The sequence below is a fragment of the Puma concolor genome, chromosome A3 (genome assembly GCF_028749965.1).
Source record: "Puma concolor isolate L17-30 chromosome A3, mPumCon1.1.hap2, whole genome shotgun sequence".
Taxonomy (NCBI): Eukaryota; Metazoa; Chordata; class Mammalia; order Carnivora; family Felidae; genus Puma; species Puma concolor.
In genome coordinates this window covers 30071325-30092844 of record NC_141669.1, presented here as the reverse complement: position 1 = coordinate 30092844, position 21520 = coordinate 30071325, and the positions used below count along the sequence as shown (strand labels likewise).

At 39.5% G+C, this 21520-nt stretch overlaps 1 protein-coding gene across 2 annotated transcripts in view; it reads left to right on the top strand.

Moving 5' to 3' along the window:
• Positions 1–21520, top strand: part of FEZ2 (fasciculation and elongation protein zeta 2) — a 42868-nt gene that overhangs the window by 18081 nt on the left and 3267 nt on the right. The window contains exons 6-8 of one of the 2 annotated variants that reach the window (XM_025927463.2): positions 16399–16479; positions 18600–18675; positions 21372–21437. In XM_025927463.2, the coding sequence (XP_025783248.1) occupies positions 16399–16479; positions 18600–18675; positions 21372–21437 (223 nt within the window). The remainder of the gene's footprint in view (positions 1–16398; positions 16480–18599; positions 18676–21371; positions 21438–21520) is intronic. The other variant, XM_025927464.2, reaches the window with a different exon arrangement.

Below are 21520 nucleotides of genomic sequence, written 5' to 3'. Positions count from 1 at the left end.
TGTTTCATTGTTCAGCATCTCACCTAATTTTTGCTACTTTGCACATCACGTAATGCCTGTTTGTTGAATTGAAACGTCACTATAAAGGAGATACAATCCCAGAGGACTTGGAGTTGTCATATTTGAATTATTGTTCTATCAGGTGGTCTTTTAAATTTTATTTTTTTGCCAATCTTCTGTTTGTATTGAATAGAGTCACAGATTATTGAATTTCAGTGGCAGTTCCCATGAGTACAAGAACAAGTCCAAGTATACCAGTTACATTTTGTTTTTTAAATTTTATTTTTAAAAAGTATTTATTTATTTTGAGAGAGAGAGTGGGTGGGAGAGAGAGACCGAGAGAGAGGGAGAGCGAGCGAACCCCAAGCAGGCTCCACACTGTCAGTGCAGAGCCCGATGTGGGGCTTGAACTCATGAACTGTGAGATCATGACCGAGCTGAAATCAAGAGTCAGACACTCAACTGGCTGAGCCACCCAGGCGTCCCACTAGGTATGTTTTAATTTAGCAGTGGTTGTCACCTAGAGTTACCTGAAGTTGTAAAGATATTAATGGGTACTCGCTTGGCATCATACCTCGGCGTATGGATGAAATGGCCATATTTCCTCCTTTAGAATCCAGTAATGTTTTTAAATTAAAAGTCACATGTAAGGTTATGTATTCTAAGTCTAGGGTTGCGAAGATAGGAATGAATAGTTTTCCGTTTGCCATAATCACATTGAACTTTCAAGAGCGAGTTCTCATGTGTTGGACTTAGCACCAGCAAAAATGTATAATTGCTTCAGTATAACCCGAAGAAGTTTATTTTGAAAACTCGTGGGGTATTAGGAATCAGTAACTCTGTTGTGAAAAGAATCATATTGCCCTGGTCTGTTGCTTTTGGGGGTCGGGGAGATAACTGCTTCAAGATGGGGGACAGCTAGGGCTTGGATGATAGATACTCTTTCTTATATCTTTCTTTCACAGATGCATTGCTCTGTATTTATGAGTCATTTAGCTCAGATTATGATGAATAGTCAAATCTATTTCGTTTCTCTTTTGCATGCAAAAATGCACCAGTAATAGTTTTCATTTAATCTTCACCAAAGCTGACTTTAAGGTAAGAGAAATTTATTTTCATTTAGATAGCTCCTATTAGTTTGTTCTGAAGTTATTCCAAATTGTGCTAGCTCTTAGCTTAGAAGGATCTGTTCTGATACACCTACTTGAATTTGGGGCTTTTGTTTATAATAAGGTACAACTAGCTTTTTTTCTTCCCTTTTTCCTTCTTTCTAATTTGGAATTTTTAAATTTCACATTTGCTAAGATGATACAGACTGAGGATTGACAAGGCAAACTACTGCCGGAAGGCCAAATTGGCCCTCTACCTGTTTTATAAATAAAGTTTTATTGGAATACAGCCATGTCCATTCATTTCCATATAGTCTATGGCTGCTTTGGTGTTACAAGGACAGAACGGGATAGTTGTGACAGAGACTGTGTGGACTGTAAACTTAAAATATTGACTCTCTGGCCCTTTATAGGAAAAGTTGGCCAACTCCTGATTTAGACTAAAATTGAGTATAATTAAAAATTTGAAGAAAAAAAGATGCAAACTCCATTTAAGTGAGTTTGTATAAAAAGATCACTATACTATGACTAAAATTTATTATAAAATGTAACCTTATTTTATCTGTGTGTGTTGAGTTCTCCTTTCCTCAGAGCCCCATCCAGCAGCCTGAGTTGTGCCTACATGTGGTGATGCCTTGACCAGTCCATCTCCAAGCCACATGCCTAAGGCAACCTGCCTAGCAATAGACCTTTGTGTCAGATTCCCAGTAGCTAAGTGAAGAGAGCCAGCGGGTAGACCAGTTGTCCTCTAGATTTGGGGCCAAATGAAAAACTTTAAAATGTTAGCAGTCCTCTGGGCACATTGTATTTATAGACAGCAATAAATAGTAGTTTAAAGAAGATAGAATAGAAATGGAAAAAGGACTGATTCCCTTCCCCCACTTTTTCTAAGTAGTGGTACTTGAGAAGATAAAGTCTACCCTATATATGTGAATGTAAATATTAATATATTTTTGGCAGTAATTTGTTGGTTATATTTGATAGCATTTCTCTGCAAATTTCTTGTTTCTTTTTTATTTTTTTTTATTTTTTATTTTTTTTTCAACGTTTATTTATTTTTGGGACAGAGAGAGACAGAGCATGAACGGGGGAGGGGCAGAGAGAGAGGGAGACACAGAATGGGAAACAGGCTCCAGGCTCCGAGCCATCAGCCCAGAGCCTGACGCGGGGCTCGAACTCACGGACCGCGAGATCGTGACCTGGCTGAAGTCGGACGCTTAACCGACTGCACCACCCAGGCGCCCCTGTTTCTTTTTTAAAGTATAGTTGACACAAGGTTACATTAGTGGCAGGTGTATAGCATAGTGATTTGGCAACTCTATACATTATGCTATGCTCATCACAAGTGTAGCTCCCATCTGTCACCATACAATGCTATTACAAGAACACTGATTATATTCCCTATGATGTACCTTTCATCCCCGTAGCTTATTCATTCCCTAACTGGAGACCTGTACCTCCCACTCACCTTCACCCATTTGCACCCCCATTCCCCTGGCAACTACCAATTTGTTCTCTGTATTTATGGGTCTGTTTCTGGTGTTTGTTTATTGTTCATTTTTTTTTTTTAGATTCCATATAGAAGTGAAATAATATGGTATCTGTAGGACTTACTCATGTAGCATAATACACTCTAGGGCCATCCATGCTGTTGCAAAGGGTAAGAACTCATTTTTTTTTATGACTGAGTAATATTCCATCGCATGTGTATTGATGGACATATCTTGACTATTGTAAATAATTCTGCAGTCAATATAGGTGGTGCATATATCTTTATGAATTGGTGTTTTTGTTTTCCTTGGGATCCAGTCAGTAGTGGATCATATGGTATTACTATTTTTAATTTTTTAAGGAGTCTCCATATTTTTTTTCATGGTGGTTGCACCAATTTACATTCCCATTAACAGTGCATGAGGGTTCTCTTTCCTCCACATTCTCGCCAACACTTGTTACTTCTTGACTTTTTTGATACCAGCCATTCTGACAGGCATGAGGTGATATCTCATTATGGTTTTGATTTGTATTTTCTTGAAGGTTAGTGATGTTTTGAGCATCTTTTCATGTTTCTGTTGGCCTTCTATATGTCTTCTTTGGAAAAGTGTCTACTTAGGTCCTCTGCCCATTAAAATTTTTTTTTTGTGTATGTTTGAGACAGAGAGCGCGAGCGGGGGAGGGGCAGAGAGAGAGGGAGACACAGAATCCAAAGTGGGCTCCAGGCTCTGAGCTGTCAGCACAGAGCCAGACACAGGGCTTGAACTCACAAACCCACAAGATCATGACCTGAACTGAAGTCAGATGCTTAACTGACTGAGCCACCCAGGTGCCCCTATTTATGGGCTTTCTAACTAGTTCTGTTGATCTGTATAACCATTTTTGTGCCAGTACCATACTATTTGATTATTAGTTTTGTAGTATATCTGGGATTGTGATACCTCCAGCTTTGTTCTTTTTCAAGATTGCTTTGACTATTCGGGTCTTTTGTGGTTCCATACACATTTAGGATTATTTGTTCTAGTTCTGTAAAAAATATTACTGGTATTTGGATAGGGATTGTGCTGAATCTGTAGATTGCTTTGGGTATTGTGGACATTTTAACAGTATTGATTCATCCAATCCATGAGCATCTTTCTCATGGTATATCTTTCCATTTGTTTGTGTTGTCTTTAATTTCTTTCGTCAGTGTTTTATATAAGTTCTCAGAGTACAGGTCTTTCATCTTCTTGGTTAAATTTATTCCTAGGTAATCTATTCTTTTTGATGCAGTTGAAAATTGGATTGTTTTCTTTATTTCTCTTCTGCTACTTTGTATTAGTGTATAAAAACACAACAGATTTCTGTGTATTAATTTTATCTCCTGAAACTTTACCGAACCCATTTATTCTAGTATTCTGGTAGTCTTAAGAGTTTTGTAGATATACTAACATGCATTTGCAAATAGAGTTTAACTTCTTCCTTACCTATTTGGATGCCTTTTATGTCTTGTCTGATTGCTGTGGCTAGCGTTTCCAGTATTGTGTTGAATAAAAGTGGCAAAAGAGGACCTTGTCATGTTCCTAAAGCTTTTCCTTAAGAGTATTGTGTTAGCTGTGGGTTTGTCATCTATCGCCTTTATTAGGTTGAGGTACATTCCTTCTTAAACCCACTCTATTGAGAGTTTTTATCATAAACACCTGTTGAGTTTTGTCAGATGCTTTTTCCTGCATCTGTTGAGATGATCATATGGTTTTTATCTTTCATGTTGTTAATGTGATACATCACTTTGATTGATTTGTGAATATTGAACCATCCTTGCATCCCTGCAATGAATCCCACTTAATTAAGGTGAGTGATTCTTTTAATGTATTGTGGAATTTGGTTTGCTAATATTGTGTTGGGGATTTTTGCATAAATGCTCATTAGGAATATTGGCTTGTAGTTTTCTTTTTTTTGGAGTGTCTTTGGTTTTGGGGTAATGCTGGCCTCATAGAATGAATTTGGAAGCTTTCCCTCTTTTTTTTTTTTTTTTTTTTTTTTTAGTTGAAGAGGATAGGTATCAACTCTAAATGTTTGGTAAGATTCACCTGTGAATCCATCTGGTTCTGGACTTTTTGTTTGTTGAGAGTTTCTGATTACTGATTAAGTTTTGTTATTAGTAATCAGCCTGTTCACATTTTCTATTCCTTCCTGATTTAGTTTTGGAAGATTGTATGTTTTTGGGGATTTATCCATCTCTTCTAAGTTGTACAGTTTGTTAGCATATAATTTTTGATAGTTTCTTATAGTCTTTTGTATTTTTCCTTATTATAATAAGTATTCCTAAAAAATTAGCATTAGGGCCATAAAATGGAAGGTCAGTGTAGGATGGAGAGAAACTTGGATGTGTATTATTTATTGTTTTAATACTGCACACCTATGAATTATTAATTAGTTTAGATGTAGAACACATTTATTTTATGAGAAATAGTTCTGCCTAGACAAATGTATGTCACTACCAGTTTTTGTTAATCATTATCTGCTATTGATTTTTTGCAACTGTCTTTTGGTGACTGGTAATAGTGAGCTTTCATGACACAGCAGTTAACTTAGTAAAAATCAGGAGTCTATTCTTGACTCCTTATGCCTTGGAGAGGTTTGCTAATTGTTTGTTAATATAACAGAAATTCACATAAAGCCTTGATATGGCAGGAAATTGTATTCTTTCTTTTTTCTTCCAAGATTTTGTTTAATTCCAGTTAGTTAACATATAGTGTAGTATTAGTTTCAGGAGAATTTAGTGATTCATCACTTACATATAACACCCAATGCTCATCACAAGTGCCTTCCTTAATGCCCATCACCCATTTAGTCCATTCCCCTACCAACCTCCCGTCCACCAACTGTCAGTTTGTTCTCTATAGTTAAGAGTCTCTTGGGGATCCTGGGTGACTCAGTCAGTTAAGCATCCAGCTCTCGATTTAGGCTCAGGTCATGATCTGACCGTTTGTGAGATTGAGCCCTGCATCGGTCCCTGTGCTGACAGTGCAGAGCTTGCTTGGGATTCTCTCTCTCTGTCTCTCTCTGACCCTCCTGCCTGTGGTCATGCCCTCTCTCTCTCTCTCTCAAAATAAATAAACTTAAAAAAAAGTCTCTTATGGTTTGCCTTCCCTCTCGGTTTTTATCTTATTTTACTTTTCCTTCCCTTCTCCTATGTTTATCTGTTTTGTTTCTGAAATTCCACATGAGTGAAATCATATGGTATTTGTCTTTCTCTGATTGACTTATCTTGCTTAGCATAATACACTCTAGTTCTATGTCATTGCAAATGGCAAGATTTCATTCTTTTTGATCGCTGAGTAATATTCCATTGTGTATGTATATATACACACCACATTTTCTTTATTCATTCATCAGTCAGTGGACATTTGGCCTCTTTCCATTATTTGGCTATTGTTGACAGTGCTGCTATAAACATTGGGGTGCATGTGCCCTTTTGAATCAGTATTTTTATATCCTTTGGGTAAATACCTAGTAGTGCAGTTAATTCGACACCCAAAAAATTAATATTCCAGTTAAGAAATGGGCAGAATATATGAACAGATATTTCCCCCAAGAAGACATACAAATGGCTGACAGACACATGAAAAAATGCTCAGCATCACTCATCATCAGGGAGATACAAATCAAAACCACAATGAGATACCTATCAGAATGGCTAACATTAACAATGCAGGAAACAATAGATGTTGATGTGGATTCAGAGAAAGGGGAACCCTTCCACACTGTTGGTAGGAGTGCAAACTGATGCAGCCACTCTGAAAACAGTGTGGAGGTTTCTCAGAAAGTTAAAGATAGAGCTACCCTATGACCCCGCAATTGCACTACTAGTTATTTACCTTATTATATACTTAGGGTATTCGTAAGTATCAGGAAATAATGTATAAAATTAGCAGGGTTAATTATTTTACCCTTCTTTCAGTAGCTTTGAAAATTTTTGCCAACACTTAATTACCATATTAATATTAAATTACTTAAAAATTTAAAAAGATCTTCAAATAGAAAAAATTAAATTGATACTGTTCCATTTAACTCCTAACTTAGAAAATCTTCATACCATACCTTTCTGTTCTGAGAGTGAAATTCCAAAATAATAGTGTAATATTCAAGACATTTTCAAATATTTATCTGCTTTGGTTTAGTTCATATTTTCTAATTTACTTGGATCTGCTTTTTCTCTACAGAAAGTTTTTCAGTATAATTTGCATTTATAACTGCTTTGTAATTCACATGAAAACTATTTGATATGAGGGGCACCTGGGTGGCTCAGTCAGTTGAGTCTACAACTCTTGATTTCTGCTCAGGTCATTATCCTGGGGTTGTGGCATCGAGCCCTGTATCAGGCTCTGCGCTGGGCATGGAGTCTGCTTGGGATTCTCTCTCTCCCTCTGCCCCTCTCCCCTGCTTGCACGCTTACTCTCTCTCAAAAAAAAAAATTAAAATATTTGATTTGAAGAAATGTGAACACAAGCAGACTAAATTTTTACACCTTAGGTAATACCTTAATTATTTGAATATCTGTGCTTTCTAATTTTTTTTTGCATGTAACTATTGCTTTCAATTCTGTTTTTCTTTTTTTTTTTTTTGAGACTTTATTTTTTATTTTTTTAAATTTACATCCAAATTAGTTAGCATCTAGTGCAACAATGATTTCAGGAGTAGATTCCTTAGTGCCTGTTACCCCTTTAGCCCATCCCCCCTCCCACTACCCCTCCTGTAACCCTCAGTTTGTTCTCCATATTTATGAGTCTCTTCTGTTTTGTCCCCCTCCCTGTTTTTATATTATTTTTGTTTCCCTTCCCTTATGTTCATCTGTTTTGCCTCTTAAAGTCCTCATATGAATGAAGTCATATGATTTTTGTCTTTCTCTGACTAATTTCACTTAGCATACTACCCTCCAGTTCCAGCATGTAGTTGCAGATGGCAAGATTTCATTCTTTTTAATTGCCGAATAATACTCCATTGTGTGTGTGTGTGTGTGTGTGTGTGTGTGTGTGTGTGTACACACACATATATATACCACATCTTCTTTGTCCATTCATCCATCGATGGACATTTGGGCTCTTTCCATACTTTGGCTATTGTTGATAGTGCTGCTATAAACATGGGGGTGCATGTGTCCCTTTGAAACAGCACACCTGTATCCTTTGGATGAATGCCGAATAGCGCAATTGCTGGGTCATAGGGTAGTTCTATTTTTAGTTTTTTGAGGAACCTCCATACTGTTTTCCAGAGTGGCTGCATCAGCTTGCATTCTCATCAATTCTGTTTTTCTTATGTTTTGTGTTTTGATTATTTTAAGAATGTGAAATTAAAACTATTGTTCTAGAAGTTAATATTTGAAAATTTTGCCATTTAAACTATTGCAAATGATGTGATTTATAAGGAACAATAATTATGTTTGAATTTCACTTCCTTTTGAACCTCCTGAGTAAAAAGAATATTAATGAAGTCAGAGCATAAGTTACGATATGAGTCCGAAATAGATGAAAAGCATTTCTTAATTGCTTTTTCTAACCTTTTTTTCTGACACTGAGCTTTGAATTTGGGATTTTTAAAGACTTCCTGCTAGTTAGAGATCTGTGCCAGTGGGTGTCAGATGAGGCTTAGAGAAAAGTCTGATAGCAGGAATTAGTTTGAATTTCCTGGCCTCCTGGTTAGTTTCGCTCTTCCCTGTCTTGGATCCTGCTTTCTGTGAAATTAGTTAAACTGGTGAATGTGTGAAGAGAATGATTTGATATATTTAGGACTCCAGAGAAGGATTAACAGACCACATCGCTGTGTCCGATTCTTGTTGCTTGTTGGTTTCCATAGTGTTTTCTAGCTCTTTACTTTTTTATTGTTCAGAAAGATCTTGAGTGACCCGCAAGTGTAACTTGTTTTCTGTTTAAGCTTTTTGGATGATTTGTATATTTAGTCATAGACAGTAGTGTGTTTTCTTTGTGTTGTCTTAAGTCCTTTAAGCTAGAGACTATAATCAGGAGTGTTTTATTTCACAGTGGCCATTTTATTTATATGAGGAGAACTTAGACTGCTCATTACTTGTTCTGGAGAAAAGTAGAAAGGTGTGGTTACTTCTTTTTGGGAGCTGTGTCCCAAATGTTATTCTAGCCTTTTTAGAGGAATATTTTGAATATTTTTGGATATCTATATTTGTTGAACGCTTTGCTAATTGATTCCCATGGACTCCTCACAACGACCCTATAGATTTTGTTCATATTTCTTTTGCTCACAGAACCCGTGTGCCCGGGTGCGATGATGTGCAAGTTATGCAGAGATGCATGCAAGGGACCCTTGGCCCTGTGTTGCTGCTTCTGAGCTATGCAGACATGCTGTCTGCGGGCTTGGGAATCTTGGCTCCTTTCTTCTTTCAGATTTTTATAATTTTTGTTTTTAATCTCCTATATCTTGTTTATACTTTGTTGCTCCTGGTTTTGTATGGGAAAAGATTCCAGAGAATGACTGATTTTGAGACTTAATACATACTCATGCCAGGGAAGGAAATGGTCATGAGGCAGTTGTGAGTGTTCTCATTGTAAATCATGTGAGTGGAGCCCCGTATTGAGTAAACTTCTTCCCCCGTCCTTACCAGGTTACTTTGGCACTTTGTCAGCAGTGAGGGAAACAATAAAGTAAATACTGTAATGCTTAATCATTTTCCTGCTTATAAATGGGCTCATATAAAAAATTCCATTCTGAGAAGCGCATTTTACAGAGCTATTAACTCCTTTGTAAAAAATATGGTGGAAACAGATGGATAGATTGCAAAATAACTTGAGATTCCCAGCATCTTCCCTAGCTCTCCACTTTGAATTTGAACATTTGGATCCTTCAGATTTGGAAATGGTAGATTAAGTGGAAATAGGATTGAGCTTTCTGACATAACTTAATATTGCAGTTGTTTATTTCAATTAAACAAAAGTAAGAAGTCTTTAATGTCCTTTATGTCATTGAGCGTTCCTAACCTTGAGGCTTCAGAAAGTGCTTTGACATGTCGGTAGTACTTTTGCCATGAGAAATGTTCAACAAAGAAATGCTTCTCTCCTTCTCTTCTTCCTCCCCCCACCCCCAATAAAATTTCAGCGTCAACAAAATCTTCCCTCTGGCCCAGTTTAGTACCAGAAGCACCTAATCACACCATGTCTGCTCTCAAGGTCATACATGTAGTGCTTCTAAATGAGGTGATGTTTACTAAAAAAGTAAATTTAATCTGTCTCTGAGGTTTTATCTTTTTAAAATTCATTTTGCCTTCCAGAAGAGTGTATTGTTTGGAATTTATAGGGCAATTGTAAAACCATCTATCGTGTGCTCTGTGGAGCTCGTTTCCTGTTTCTTCCTTGTCCCCTTGCCTGCTCTTTCTGTTCCTTGATCCTTCTAGTTCACTGATCTTCTCCTGGCTGCTCTTTTGTTATCCTAGGGCTTTGTATTTCTTAGTCACCCCATTGTTTTACAAACCTTGTCAACAAGATTATTTATCTTACTTTATTAATCTCACGTTGACTTCCTAGACCAGGTTCTTCAGTGGACTTTTTCAGGGCTCCGTTGTTGACTTCTTTGGCAGAAAACTTTCTATCTTGTCACGTCATCTTTCTTCTGTTCACCTTCAGATTATTTTTGCCTCTTAGCTCTTTTAAAAAAATTTTTTTCTCCTGCAAAAAGTCAAGAGAATAAATTTGTCTCCTCATGCTGTGGTTGTCACAGGCTCTAAGCTTCTTGGGCTGTGGTCTTAGAAGTGTTAAACTCTGGCTTAGCACACATCTATAAATGCCACTGCAGTAGATAACTCTGAATGTATCATCTGGGTGTGCATTTCTGCCATTCTAGAGCACTTATAGCCTTATGTGACCTGTCAGTCCCGTGCTGTTGTGTGTTTATGTGTGTTTTTGATTTTCGTGTGCCCTCTTAAAGAAACCATGTGGCAACTTGGTTGAGATAATTCATAGATTCATACAATTTACGGATAAGAGTGCTTTAAAATGATATCATTTCATCACCTATTTTACTGGTGAGGAAACAGACCTCAGTGAGTTCAGGGACCGCCCTCACATCAGACGTTAGTGGGAAGCCTGGGAGAGAATACCCATCTCTGCTTTCTAGTCCAGCATTTTTTGATCCAAGTTGACTCTTGAAAAATTTTCTCATTTCAAATACTTTTGATTAAGGTGTGATTCCTAGTTTCATCCCCATATCTGGAAGTACGTCACTGGCATAGGTAATCATTGCTAAAGAATTCTGTAATTTATGCCAGTGACTATCGATCAAGTGCCTCCTGCATGATGAGGATGCGTTTGTGCTTTGTTGGCATACAAAAGAAGTATCTGAGGTTATTTCTGCTCTCGACAATTTTGAGAACTTAGTTGAATTTATTAAAAATTAACCCAAACTTTCTTTTTTCTTTTTCTGCTGTTTCTTTATATCTTGTGCTTCACCCCCACCTTAAAACATATCTTGAATATCTACTCTTACTGCTGTGAGACAAACATACATTGATCTCTAATTGTGTGTCAGGCATGAGTGTTTAGGATGCAGAGTTAATCCCAGCGTCCAGGGGCATGCTGCCTGTGGGCTGGGGATCCAGCTCACAAACCATGCAGTGCGCTTTATGCAGTGATTCTCAACCAGGCCAATTTTGCCTCCCTGTAAGGCATTAGGCAGTGTCCGAAAACGTTTGTCCTTGTCACACTGGATGGGGTGGGGGCAGTGCTACTAGCGTTCTGAGTAGAGGCCAGTGATGCTGTTCAACATCCCACAGTGCATCAGACTGCCCCCCCCCCAATCAACAACTACCTGACTCCAAATGTCAGTACTGTCAATGTTGAGAAACCTAGGTATAGAGTGATCATTGCTATATCCAAAACAGCTACCATGTTCTTGATGTGTTTAGTGCCTGGCACTGTCTCATGATACAGGTGTGGATATGTTACTAGTGCCCCTGGGTTGGTTTGGGTGTCTGGGAAGGCTGAGTTGAATCTGGAGGACAAGAAGAAAGGACAGGAAAGGTAAGCAGAGGGAGTGGTGTGGGCAGCCATCTAGAGGTGACAGGGCCATCTGGGGCCCTGCAGGTTGTTCATTATGGCTAGACGTTGAGAGAGAATGCTGAAAGCGAGAGAGACAGAGGGAAGAGAGAGGGGGAGAGAGAGAGGGGGAGAGAGAGGGAGAGAGAGGGAACGAACCTCAAGAAGAGGGTGAGGAGGTAGCAAAGAAGAGCCTGGAAGTGGTAGCCTTGTATGTCATGCTAAGGCATTTGGGTCTTTATGTAAAGGCTGTAGGAAACCAAAAAGAGGTTTTAAGTGGATCATCACATGTTCAGATCTGTCTTTTGGAAGGGCAACTTCAGTGTTTCAAGGAGAACTAATTGGAAGGGAGCAACTAGAGATAAGAAATTGACTCAGAGGCTGTTGCACTCATTCAGGTAGGAAATGAGCCTAGACGTTACAGTGGGGGTGGGAAAATGGTTGAATTTCAGAGATACAAGAGAGGTTGAATCTATTCACTGGGACCAGGGAAGAGAGGATCAAGCGCCGGGTCACTGATCCCTGACTTGGGCAAGCGTAGCTAGAACACATGTACCCCTTCCCCAAAGGGAGATGTATAGGTCTGTCAACAGCAACCACATCGGGCTTCAAGCCTGGCATCTTTGGGGAACGCCTGCCCTTCCTTTTGGCGCTGGATGTAACCCCTGTGATGCAGAGGTGAACCTGCCGTGTTAGCACATCCACCCGCAAAGATGGAGTGAGAACAGGGCCGCTGCGATAAAAACTTCTGCGAAGGTGGGGAGAGAAATGCTCAGTAGCTACTATTTCACATTCTGTTGCAGAAGCATAACAGGACCCCTGCGCACTGGCTACAGAGCCAACTCTTTGGTCGGCCAGTTGGGCTGCTTTTGGTTTTGTTCTCAGAGAGGAACTCTTTTGTCCATTGCCCTTTGTGGCTCATCTGGGAGGGTGTATAATTCATGTTTCAGCTCAGATGTCACCTCCTCAGCTTTTATTTGACCTCCCGATATAAAATAGGCAGCCAGTTTTTAATTGCCGCGTTGTAGCTATCAGCTGGACACACATTATCAGCAATGATCTAGTTCATTTACTTGTTTTACTTTTTGTACCCCTTTTCTACTGGAATATCAGGTCTTGAACGGAGGAGGGGATTTGGTGGATGTGTTCATTTTGAGTCATTAATACCTGCAGTGTCTGGCTCACCATGTTTTTTGAAAGGATGGACAAATGAATGAGAAAGATACAGAATGCCGAAAAAGGAGCAGGACTTAAAGAGTGGTGTGTGTGTGTGTGTGTGTGTGTGTGTGTGTGTGTGTGTGTGTGTTTTACTTTTGGTGGGAGAGAGGAAGAGGAGTTCAGTTTGGATGTAATGGGTTTTAGCAGTATTCAGGTAGAGATGTCCAGGAGGCCGCTGAACACACAAGTGACGCTCAGGAAGGAAGTTGTAGTATAAAACTGGCTAATGTTTACTGAACCCCTTCCTCAGTGCCAGGCGCTGTTCTCAGCCCTTTCCTGATCTTAGGAAAGTGGAGCTGTGTGTACATTTGTGGAAGCAGAAGTCTAAAACGGTGGAATGGGAACATTCGGAGAGTGTGCATGAGAAAAACAATAGGGACAGAATCCCAGGGGACACGGGGCATATGAGAGCCGAGCAGAGAAAGAGGCACCTCTCCGAAGGAACCACCAGAGGGGCAGGGGGAGCTCAGGGAGAGGATGGCATGTAGGAATCCAGGGGAGGGGGTGCAGGGTGGAGAGCTCCCCGTCTGTCTCACAGGGATCTGAAAAGTGTCCGTGGACCTCAGGATCAGAGAAGTAACCTGGGGAGAGCTGTTTGAGGAAACCCTGGGGGAAGCAAATAGGTTGAGGGAGAATTTAGTACATGTGCCGCTGAAGCGAGCCCAAGGGTTGGAGAACTTAAAGTTGCCCTTGAGAATAAGCTGGTAGGAGGAAGAGTTTGAAAATACAGCATGGGGAGGAGATGGCGACTGTGTGATTCTGAGGGTTCGTTGGCGGGGTGAGAGTTGATGGCAGCCAGAGCAGTGGTGGAGGAATGTTCTCAGATATATCTTTTAGCTGCTTTCTTTGTATTTCCTGTGAACCTTTTGATTTTCCTGTTCTGTCATTTTTCCCAGCAGAACGGGAGGCAGTAGAAGCTTACCAGCTGCCACACTGCTTCCCTGTTGAGGGTGCGGTGGCGACGGGCCACAGCTTCCATCAGCCCAGGAGCACGGGTTCTAGGGAGAGTCCCTGTATTTCTTTTGCTGGGATCAGCCATTAGTTTTGTGGTTTTCCTGGTTACTGTGGCTTCACATGATTACGCTTCCACTTATTTCTACCAGCCCTGAATTCTGGTTGCATGAAAGCTATCTTTCAGAAGCCATCAGGCTACCAGTAGTTAAAATGGCTCAGCAAAGTCCACAGCGGCACACTTAGTAAGGAAACCTGAATTACATATGTAACTTGGGAATTTAAGAATGTACATCAATCTTTTTTTTTTTTTTAAATTTTTGCAGTGGCAGCCATTAGGTTTCCAACTGAGGAAGTAAAGCTAGTGTTTTTAGAATATGCTGTTCAAATATAAAATATACCTTAGTTTCTTGATGCATGGATGCTAAAACTGTTCAACTTGCTTGATAATTTCTGAATCTATATTGAGATATAGATAATGGAGTCAGGGTATATAGAAAATTATTTTCTAAAATAGTATTTTAGAATAAATACTATTTATTTAAATTTAAAAATTTAATTTAGAATAGAAAAGTATTTTCCTCTTTGTTGCCTTTGAGAGAAGATACATTTGACAGAATTAAAAAAAAAATGGCTCCGGACTCTGGAGCCTAAGAAGTTCGTCTCTTTTGAGAATCTGCTTAAAAATGTGAACAAATCACATGAGAGCATGTGAAAAATCTACAAATACAAAAATCTACAAAGTAGTTCTTTGTAGGTTTTCTTTTAAAACTAGCCTGCTCCATCAAGGGTAATAGTTATGCTGTCAGCAGAGTGAACTGTGTTCCATCAGGGTGTCTGGACCAGATGTTTGATTCCTGCCAGAACAAAATGGCCTCCGATCTGGGAAGGACCGGGTGGGGAAGGACCATTCAGGAGGAGAGGGTAGTTGTGCATGTTCTTCAGAGATGGTAAAATTTGGTACTCAGTTTTCAGTAGTACCATTGAGTACATGACAGATAAAGAGTTACTTCACTCCCTCAAAGAATAAACCTCTTGGTGTTACTCAGGTTTTTGTTGTTAGGGCTTCTTTATACTCTTAAAATTCTTTGAAGACCTCAAAGAGCTTTTTGTTTATATAGGCTATATTGATTGATATTTGCTAGATTAGATAGTAGATTGATGTAGATTTTGATATTACATTGATATTTACTACATTGGTAAATGCACAAAATTTACCAATTCGTCTAAAAATACCAATAAGAAATTCATTAATGCTTACACAACTAGCATGTTTTTATGAAAAATAACTATAGTTTTAAAAATTTAGTGAGAAAAAATGGCATTGCTATGCATTTTTGTCAATCTTGTTATAATATCTCACTTAACCGAAGAGAGATTCTTAAATCTGCTTCTGCATTCAGCCTATCATTTGGGATATTTCACTATAAGTCATGAAAGAATGAACGTGAAGAAGGCAAATCATGTCTTAGTATTTCTGAGAAAGTAATGTTCAGCTCATGGACCCTAGAAGTGTTTCATGGACCCCCTGGGGGATCCCTGGGCCACGCTTTGAGAACCACTCGGGTAAACAATATGTTCTTGAAAGCAAAGACCATTGCCTTGGTTTCCTCTTCTATTCCTCGGGGTCTGGTAAATATTCGTTATATTGACTCCTCAAATGTGTTTACTGTTTCCACTTTCCTCTGTAAAAATCCAGAGGAAGGACCCAGCTGGTGAATCAGGATGCCTTCCTCCTTAATTAGTCACAGCGTAAGAATCCATCTCAGGCCTTTGACTCAGCAGCCAGAGAGGTGCCACTGGACTCTTTTCCCTGTGTCTGATGACATTGCAGACTGGTTACAAATCAAGATAAGTAGTTTAGGGAAAAAATATTCTCTTTATAGTACAGTGGGTTCTAGGAAGTCTTGGAGGTTGCTGGGGGAAAGAAGCTAGAATTGTTTCCTAGGAACAGTGGGAAAGTCTCTGCGGAAGTGTTAGGGGCCTGCTGGCGCATGGGATCCACTCTGCTCTCCAGAAAGCATATGTATGTACTCTTCCAGTTTGTAATTTCTGCACCAAGGCAATGGCAGGTGGCCTGAAGAGCGAGTGGGAAGCAGTAATCAGCTCTCCAAGTAACAGCATTCTCATTTGCCAAATGTTATGTTAATGTTTCTCCAAACTTGTGGTAGAAATATGCAAACTTAGACTGAAAATATGCATACTGTTAGTATTAAGTTTTCAGACTTTTGATAAAATGTAGGTAAACAATATCAAAAGGTATCTTAAAAATTATGTAGTAAATTTTGCATAAAACAAATATGTGTACCACTTAGGATATTTACATTGGAGCCAATTTATTTATCAGCTACGTGAGGGAAAATCTTTATGAATATGGTAGCATAAAAGCAGTAGTTTTTGCATTTGACTTGCAAGAAATGGAAGCAGAAACATTTTAAAAACAGCATGATTTTGTTTGCTTTATGTGAATGAGTAGTGGCATTTTCTAACTGCTTGCCTCTTGGGCACATAAATCATCATGGTGCGTTCTCACTAATAGTCTTTGAACTTCTTTCTCTGTCCTTTTCCTCTGGGCCGTATATTGCTGCCTTTAGCGCTTCAGCATGGAGGGGATCTCAAATGTCATTCAGAATGGCCTCCGCCACACCTTTGGAAATTCAGGTGGAGAGAAACAGGTGCTCGGTTATCCTTATTTTCCTCATTCTCTGCTTTTTCATTCCCTGTGTAAGTGAAGGTCCTGAAAGCTGGCACTTGTACTAATTTACTAAGACTGTTGCTTAAAAGGGAGAAGTGAAAGTTCATCATATCTCTAGTCCTGATAATACATAGGATTTCCCTTTAGGAAACAGAACTTTTCAAATTGGGCAACAGACTAAATGCATTCTTAGTACATGTTTTAGAGCTCCATTTTCCACTGCCGTTAAAGAAATTGCATTGACCTCATGAGCTGCATGTCTAGAATATATAACTAAACCAGAATATGCTACTGTAATTCTAAAAGTCTGAGAAACAAGATGTCATTTTAGGGGGAAGAAAGCTGATCTCGGTATCTTTCTGATTAGAGTTCTAGGTCAAACAGGTTGATAAGAGTATATCCTACCTCCTTTTCAATGAAATTCAGGTGCTTCTAAGGTGTATTGTGTAGCAGCCAACTCAGTTGTCCGCCGAGTGAGGCACGAGACGTGATTTATACAGAATTCTACATGGCTGTAAATACACCCGCAGTCAGATGTGTGGCTGTTTTGTATAATGACTTAGGGAGGATCATGAACACAGGAAACACATCTACATTAATGAGTGTGCTTAAAATTACTTTTCACAATTTGAAATTTTCACTTCAAAAAGGAAACCTCTCACATTAGCTCAAGCTAATTTGAGCCTAGGATTTTTACTAAAAGATAATTTCTGTATTGCTCAAGAAGGGAAACAGTTGATATCACATAATCCTTCACACTGACATTTACCGCTCCAGTGAGGGATGGTCGAAATTTCGTTTTTCTTCTGGCCCCTCTCACCTGTCTCAGATGCCCAGGACGGCACAGTAACTTCCAAAGTGACCCACACGTGGGAAGCCCGAGAGCGTGGTCAGAGAGCGTGCTCGAGGGGGCGCAGCTCCCTGATGCTGTCAGAGTCCCGCTTCCCTGACGCGCGCTGTTCGTGGAGCCTAATGGGGGCTGGCTTCCTGCTTTCTGTGTATTCACGAGAAAACATTCAGTTCCACAACGGGGTATCAGCTTGGAGAAGTCTACACCGAAAAGTTGGTGGGAATTGTTTCCTAAACACGGAATAATTATTCACTTTCCTACTTCCCTGTACGTAGGGAGCCAGTTCTTACTAAACCATTTTACCTTGTTTTTTGATTATAAGATCACTCAGGGGTGAAATCACTCAAGGAGGGTTAGGACTAGAGCTGAGATTTAGGACAAGAACTAAATAATGGGTGGGTCTGAAAAGATTCTAAGTGAGAACAGTGGCTCTCCAGATGAACACAGGCAGACCACACTGAGGTAGATAGTTTTGGTAGAGTGGCCAGAATAGGGACATCTGGACAGTAAATTTTAGATTGTGCTTCCATGGGATGTAGCTACAGGCCATAACTGGTACTTGTGAGCCTTCACGGGAGTGAATGAGGCACTTTGTCTATGTATCAGACGTGAATTTTCATTATTCACCAGGCCATTCTCTCCTTTCACTTTTCTCTTTTCCTTTAACGCCTTTAAACTTTGAAACTACTTACAAGTAATTTGAAATAATAATAATAATACACCTCTAAAATCATTTGGGTACATGTGTCTATGTCAGCTTCTGGAAGAAGCTGGTGTGTGTTTTTAAGTTGTCAAGTTATCCACGTGACCATTTTGTTCAACCAGAAAAAAATGGTCTGAAACAGAATTATTTGGCTGTTGGGAATTATTTGGTCATGCAGAACTGTTGCAACTATGTCTTCAGTTTTAAATTACTCTTTTCCAAGTATGTTGGAAATAATGCAAGGAGATTGTTAGATAAGGCTTTACTTTAAAGATGAACAAATTGTAAAGATCACCCTCAGGCCTACTTTTGTGAAATTTTCAATACTTGAAAGGTAAAAATATGTTTATGTTAATGTTGGGTTTGTGTGAAGCAGATGGAGGTAGGCAAAAAATACAGAGACAGCCGAGATAGTAAGATACCTGTGTTCCATACTAAAGAAGCTCATGTTTCATGTTACAAAATAGACCTGTAGTAACTGTATCGAAGTTTTACAGATAAGGTCATTCTGATTTAAGTGACATTTTTTTTTTTTTTAACTTGGCAGTACTTGACGACAGTCATTCCTTACGAGAAAAAAAATGGACCACCATCTGTTGAAGATCTTCAGATATTAACAAAAAGTGAGCAGAGCCAAAATGAAACTGTTACTTTATTTACTTTTGCTGATTCTGAATACTGATTTTGGTTGGTTGATTGTTGCTATGTTTTGTTTTGTCAATTGGGGATAGTAAATGACAGATGTCGTCATTTATTGAGAATGAGACCATAAATGCCTGTACCATCGAACGTGACACTGAATTCCGAGTTGATTTGTACTTTTTGTACTTTTTCTTACCTTTTGAAATACTTACAAGCTGAACTTTTGAGGAAAAAAGTGTAACTTGATTCTCCATCATCCCTTGTATGTTTAAGAACATATCATTTATCAATAGATAAGGTGCTTCATGGATCTTATGTAAATACGACTGTCAGTAAGTCAATAGGAAAGATTTAGAAAGTGGCCGAAAATATTCTCCTTTCTTAGGAACGTAGAACCCAAAGTAATAGTCATAAGCAGAATATAAATTGATAGTAATATTTTAAGAATATTCATTCAGCAAATATTAAAAAAGGCCTATTCTGTGCCAGGCTGTGTTCTGGGCATTGAGATACTTTAGTGAACAAAGCAGACAAAAATACTCCACCTTCAAGAGGCTCGCATTTTAAAATAATTTGTGAGACCTAAATACACATTCTACTGATTCTGTCTTACGATAGCCATAAATGAGCAATGAATTCTGGTTCTATCCCTGTTATTTACAGTAACGTCCTTGGATGTTACTTATCCCTCTCTTGGTCACAATGAAAAACAAAGGTAAACATATTTGCTGTGTTTCCCTCATAGTAAATAAATTAACATATGTGTGATTTGGGGTAAGTCAATTACTGAGCTTTGTTTTCCTTGAAGGCACTGGATTTGCTGCTCTGTTAACTGTTGATTAAAGAAGGAACCAAATAAGAGGGAATCACAAGAATGCCTCTTGTGACGATACCTATTTTGGAATTTAGGGATATGGAGGTGTGGTTGTCGTGAGCACAAGCTGCCTGCCTGTCTCCTTCTACCTGAAGTTGTTACTCTTTCCTTTGGTGAACGATACTTTCAAAACATTTTATACTAAGATACAGGTAAATCAAGTGATGCCAGCCAGTCTGAAATAGAAAATGAAGACATTAACTGGGTGGCCTGCCCTCTGATTTTCCAGACCAACCCATGAAGTTATGAGTGTCCAAGATCACACAGGGGAATGCTTAATTACAGGGCTGGGTCTTTTAATTCCCAGTCCACTGTACTTTTTACGAATGTTAGCCTATGGCACGTGATTTTATATAGAACTGAAAACCAATCTAAAACACGATGGGAAGCAGGAATACTGAACACAGTTGCCCTCTGAGAAGGGAACATAAATATTGCCTAGACGCCAGGAATTACTGAAAGACCTTGGATTCTCAGAGCATGGACAGACTTGGCCAAACGAAAGACATCATAATTCCCACATCAGAATGTCTTCAGGCTGATCCTTAGATGATACCTTTGTAGATGGCACAATTTGGAATCTCTGAGTAGACTTGTAGGGGGTGTGAAGGAATGCCCAAGTTAGTGTGAGTTTCCCTTTGAAGTAAAAGCAGTTAGCTCCTCAAAACTTGGGGGAGAACCGGAGCCTCTACCACTGCCGCCCTTCGATGTTCATGGCGGAAGCCCGGAGAGACGGTTGCAGCGTTTATGGTTGTTCAGCCTTCCTCATGAAAGCTCCTGGAAGTACAGTAGCAACAGTAATAAGAATCAGAATACCGTTAGTTGTGTTAATAATAAAGGCTAATGCTTACACAGCATATATTCTGTGTTGGGCACTATTCTCAGTCCTTCACGTCTGCATTAGTAACTTGATAATCACAACCAGCCTTGGGGACTGGTCTGATGACTATGTTACAGATGAGGAACTTGGTGCACCGACTGGTTAGGTAACTTGCTCAGAGCGCCCACAGCGGGGAAGTAAGTGGTAGAGCCAGGGTTTAAGCCCAAGCAGATGCCATGTTGTTCCGTCGTATGTCTGGGGAAGCAGGGCAGCCTTCTCCCCCGGGTGCTCCGGGGACAGTTTGAGGTGGCAGCCGCTCTGAAAGTGTAGCATTTGCTCATGTGTTTCTGTACCTGCGTGGTCGAGATTTTTAAGCCCCCCAGCAGCTGATCTTGCTATTTGGCTTTGCTTGGAGATAAAATTGTCCAAGATGCCCCTTGAGGATGAGGTCGATTCACCGGGCTTCCTCTGTAGTACAGGGGCAGGCAGTGCAGCTGGGTGCTGCTTCAGTGAGGTGTGCTCTTTATTTTGGCCTTTGAAAGTTTCCAAGAAGGCTGACAGACATACTCCTTGGAGAAGGTGGCTCACTAGTCATTTGAGAGTTTCTCCCGCTTGTGAGATGTGCAGACTGAGGGTCTCCTGCTCCCCAGAGCTCACGGAAGTGCTCATGGTGGTACCTCGCTTTCCAGTATTTATTATACTTGAGGCTCTGGGTAAATAGCCCAATTCTTCTTTGCAAGTTCCACTGTCTGGATGTTTTATACCTGGGAGAAGTCTCTGGTAACAGGAATGTTCTCACTTGGATAAGGGCTTACTCAACGACAGTACATTCTTGAGCATTTGCAGTTGTTTAGCGTGCAGAAAGTAATCACTAATTTGTATGAGTTGATTATGCCTGATAATTAATGAAGGCTACAGTGTAAATGAGATTTGCTCTCTGAGTTTGAAATTGTTGCCTTGTCTTTCTCTCCTTCATTTTGCAGTTCTTCGTGCCATGAAAGAGGATAGTGACAAGGTTCCGAGCTTGTTAACTGATTATATACTGAAAGGTGAGTTTTATAATGGTGTATGTGCGATGGTTGGGAAGTTCTGATTAGTCGATAAATGCATCATCGTCTTGTTAATAGATAAG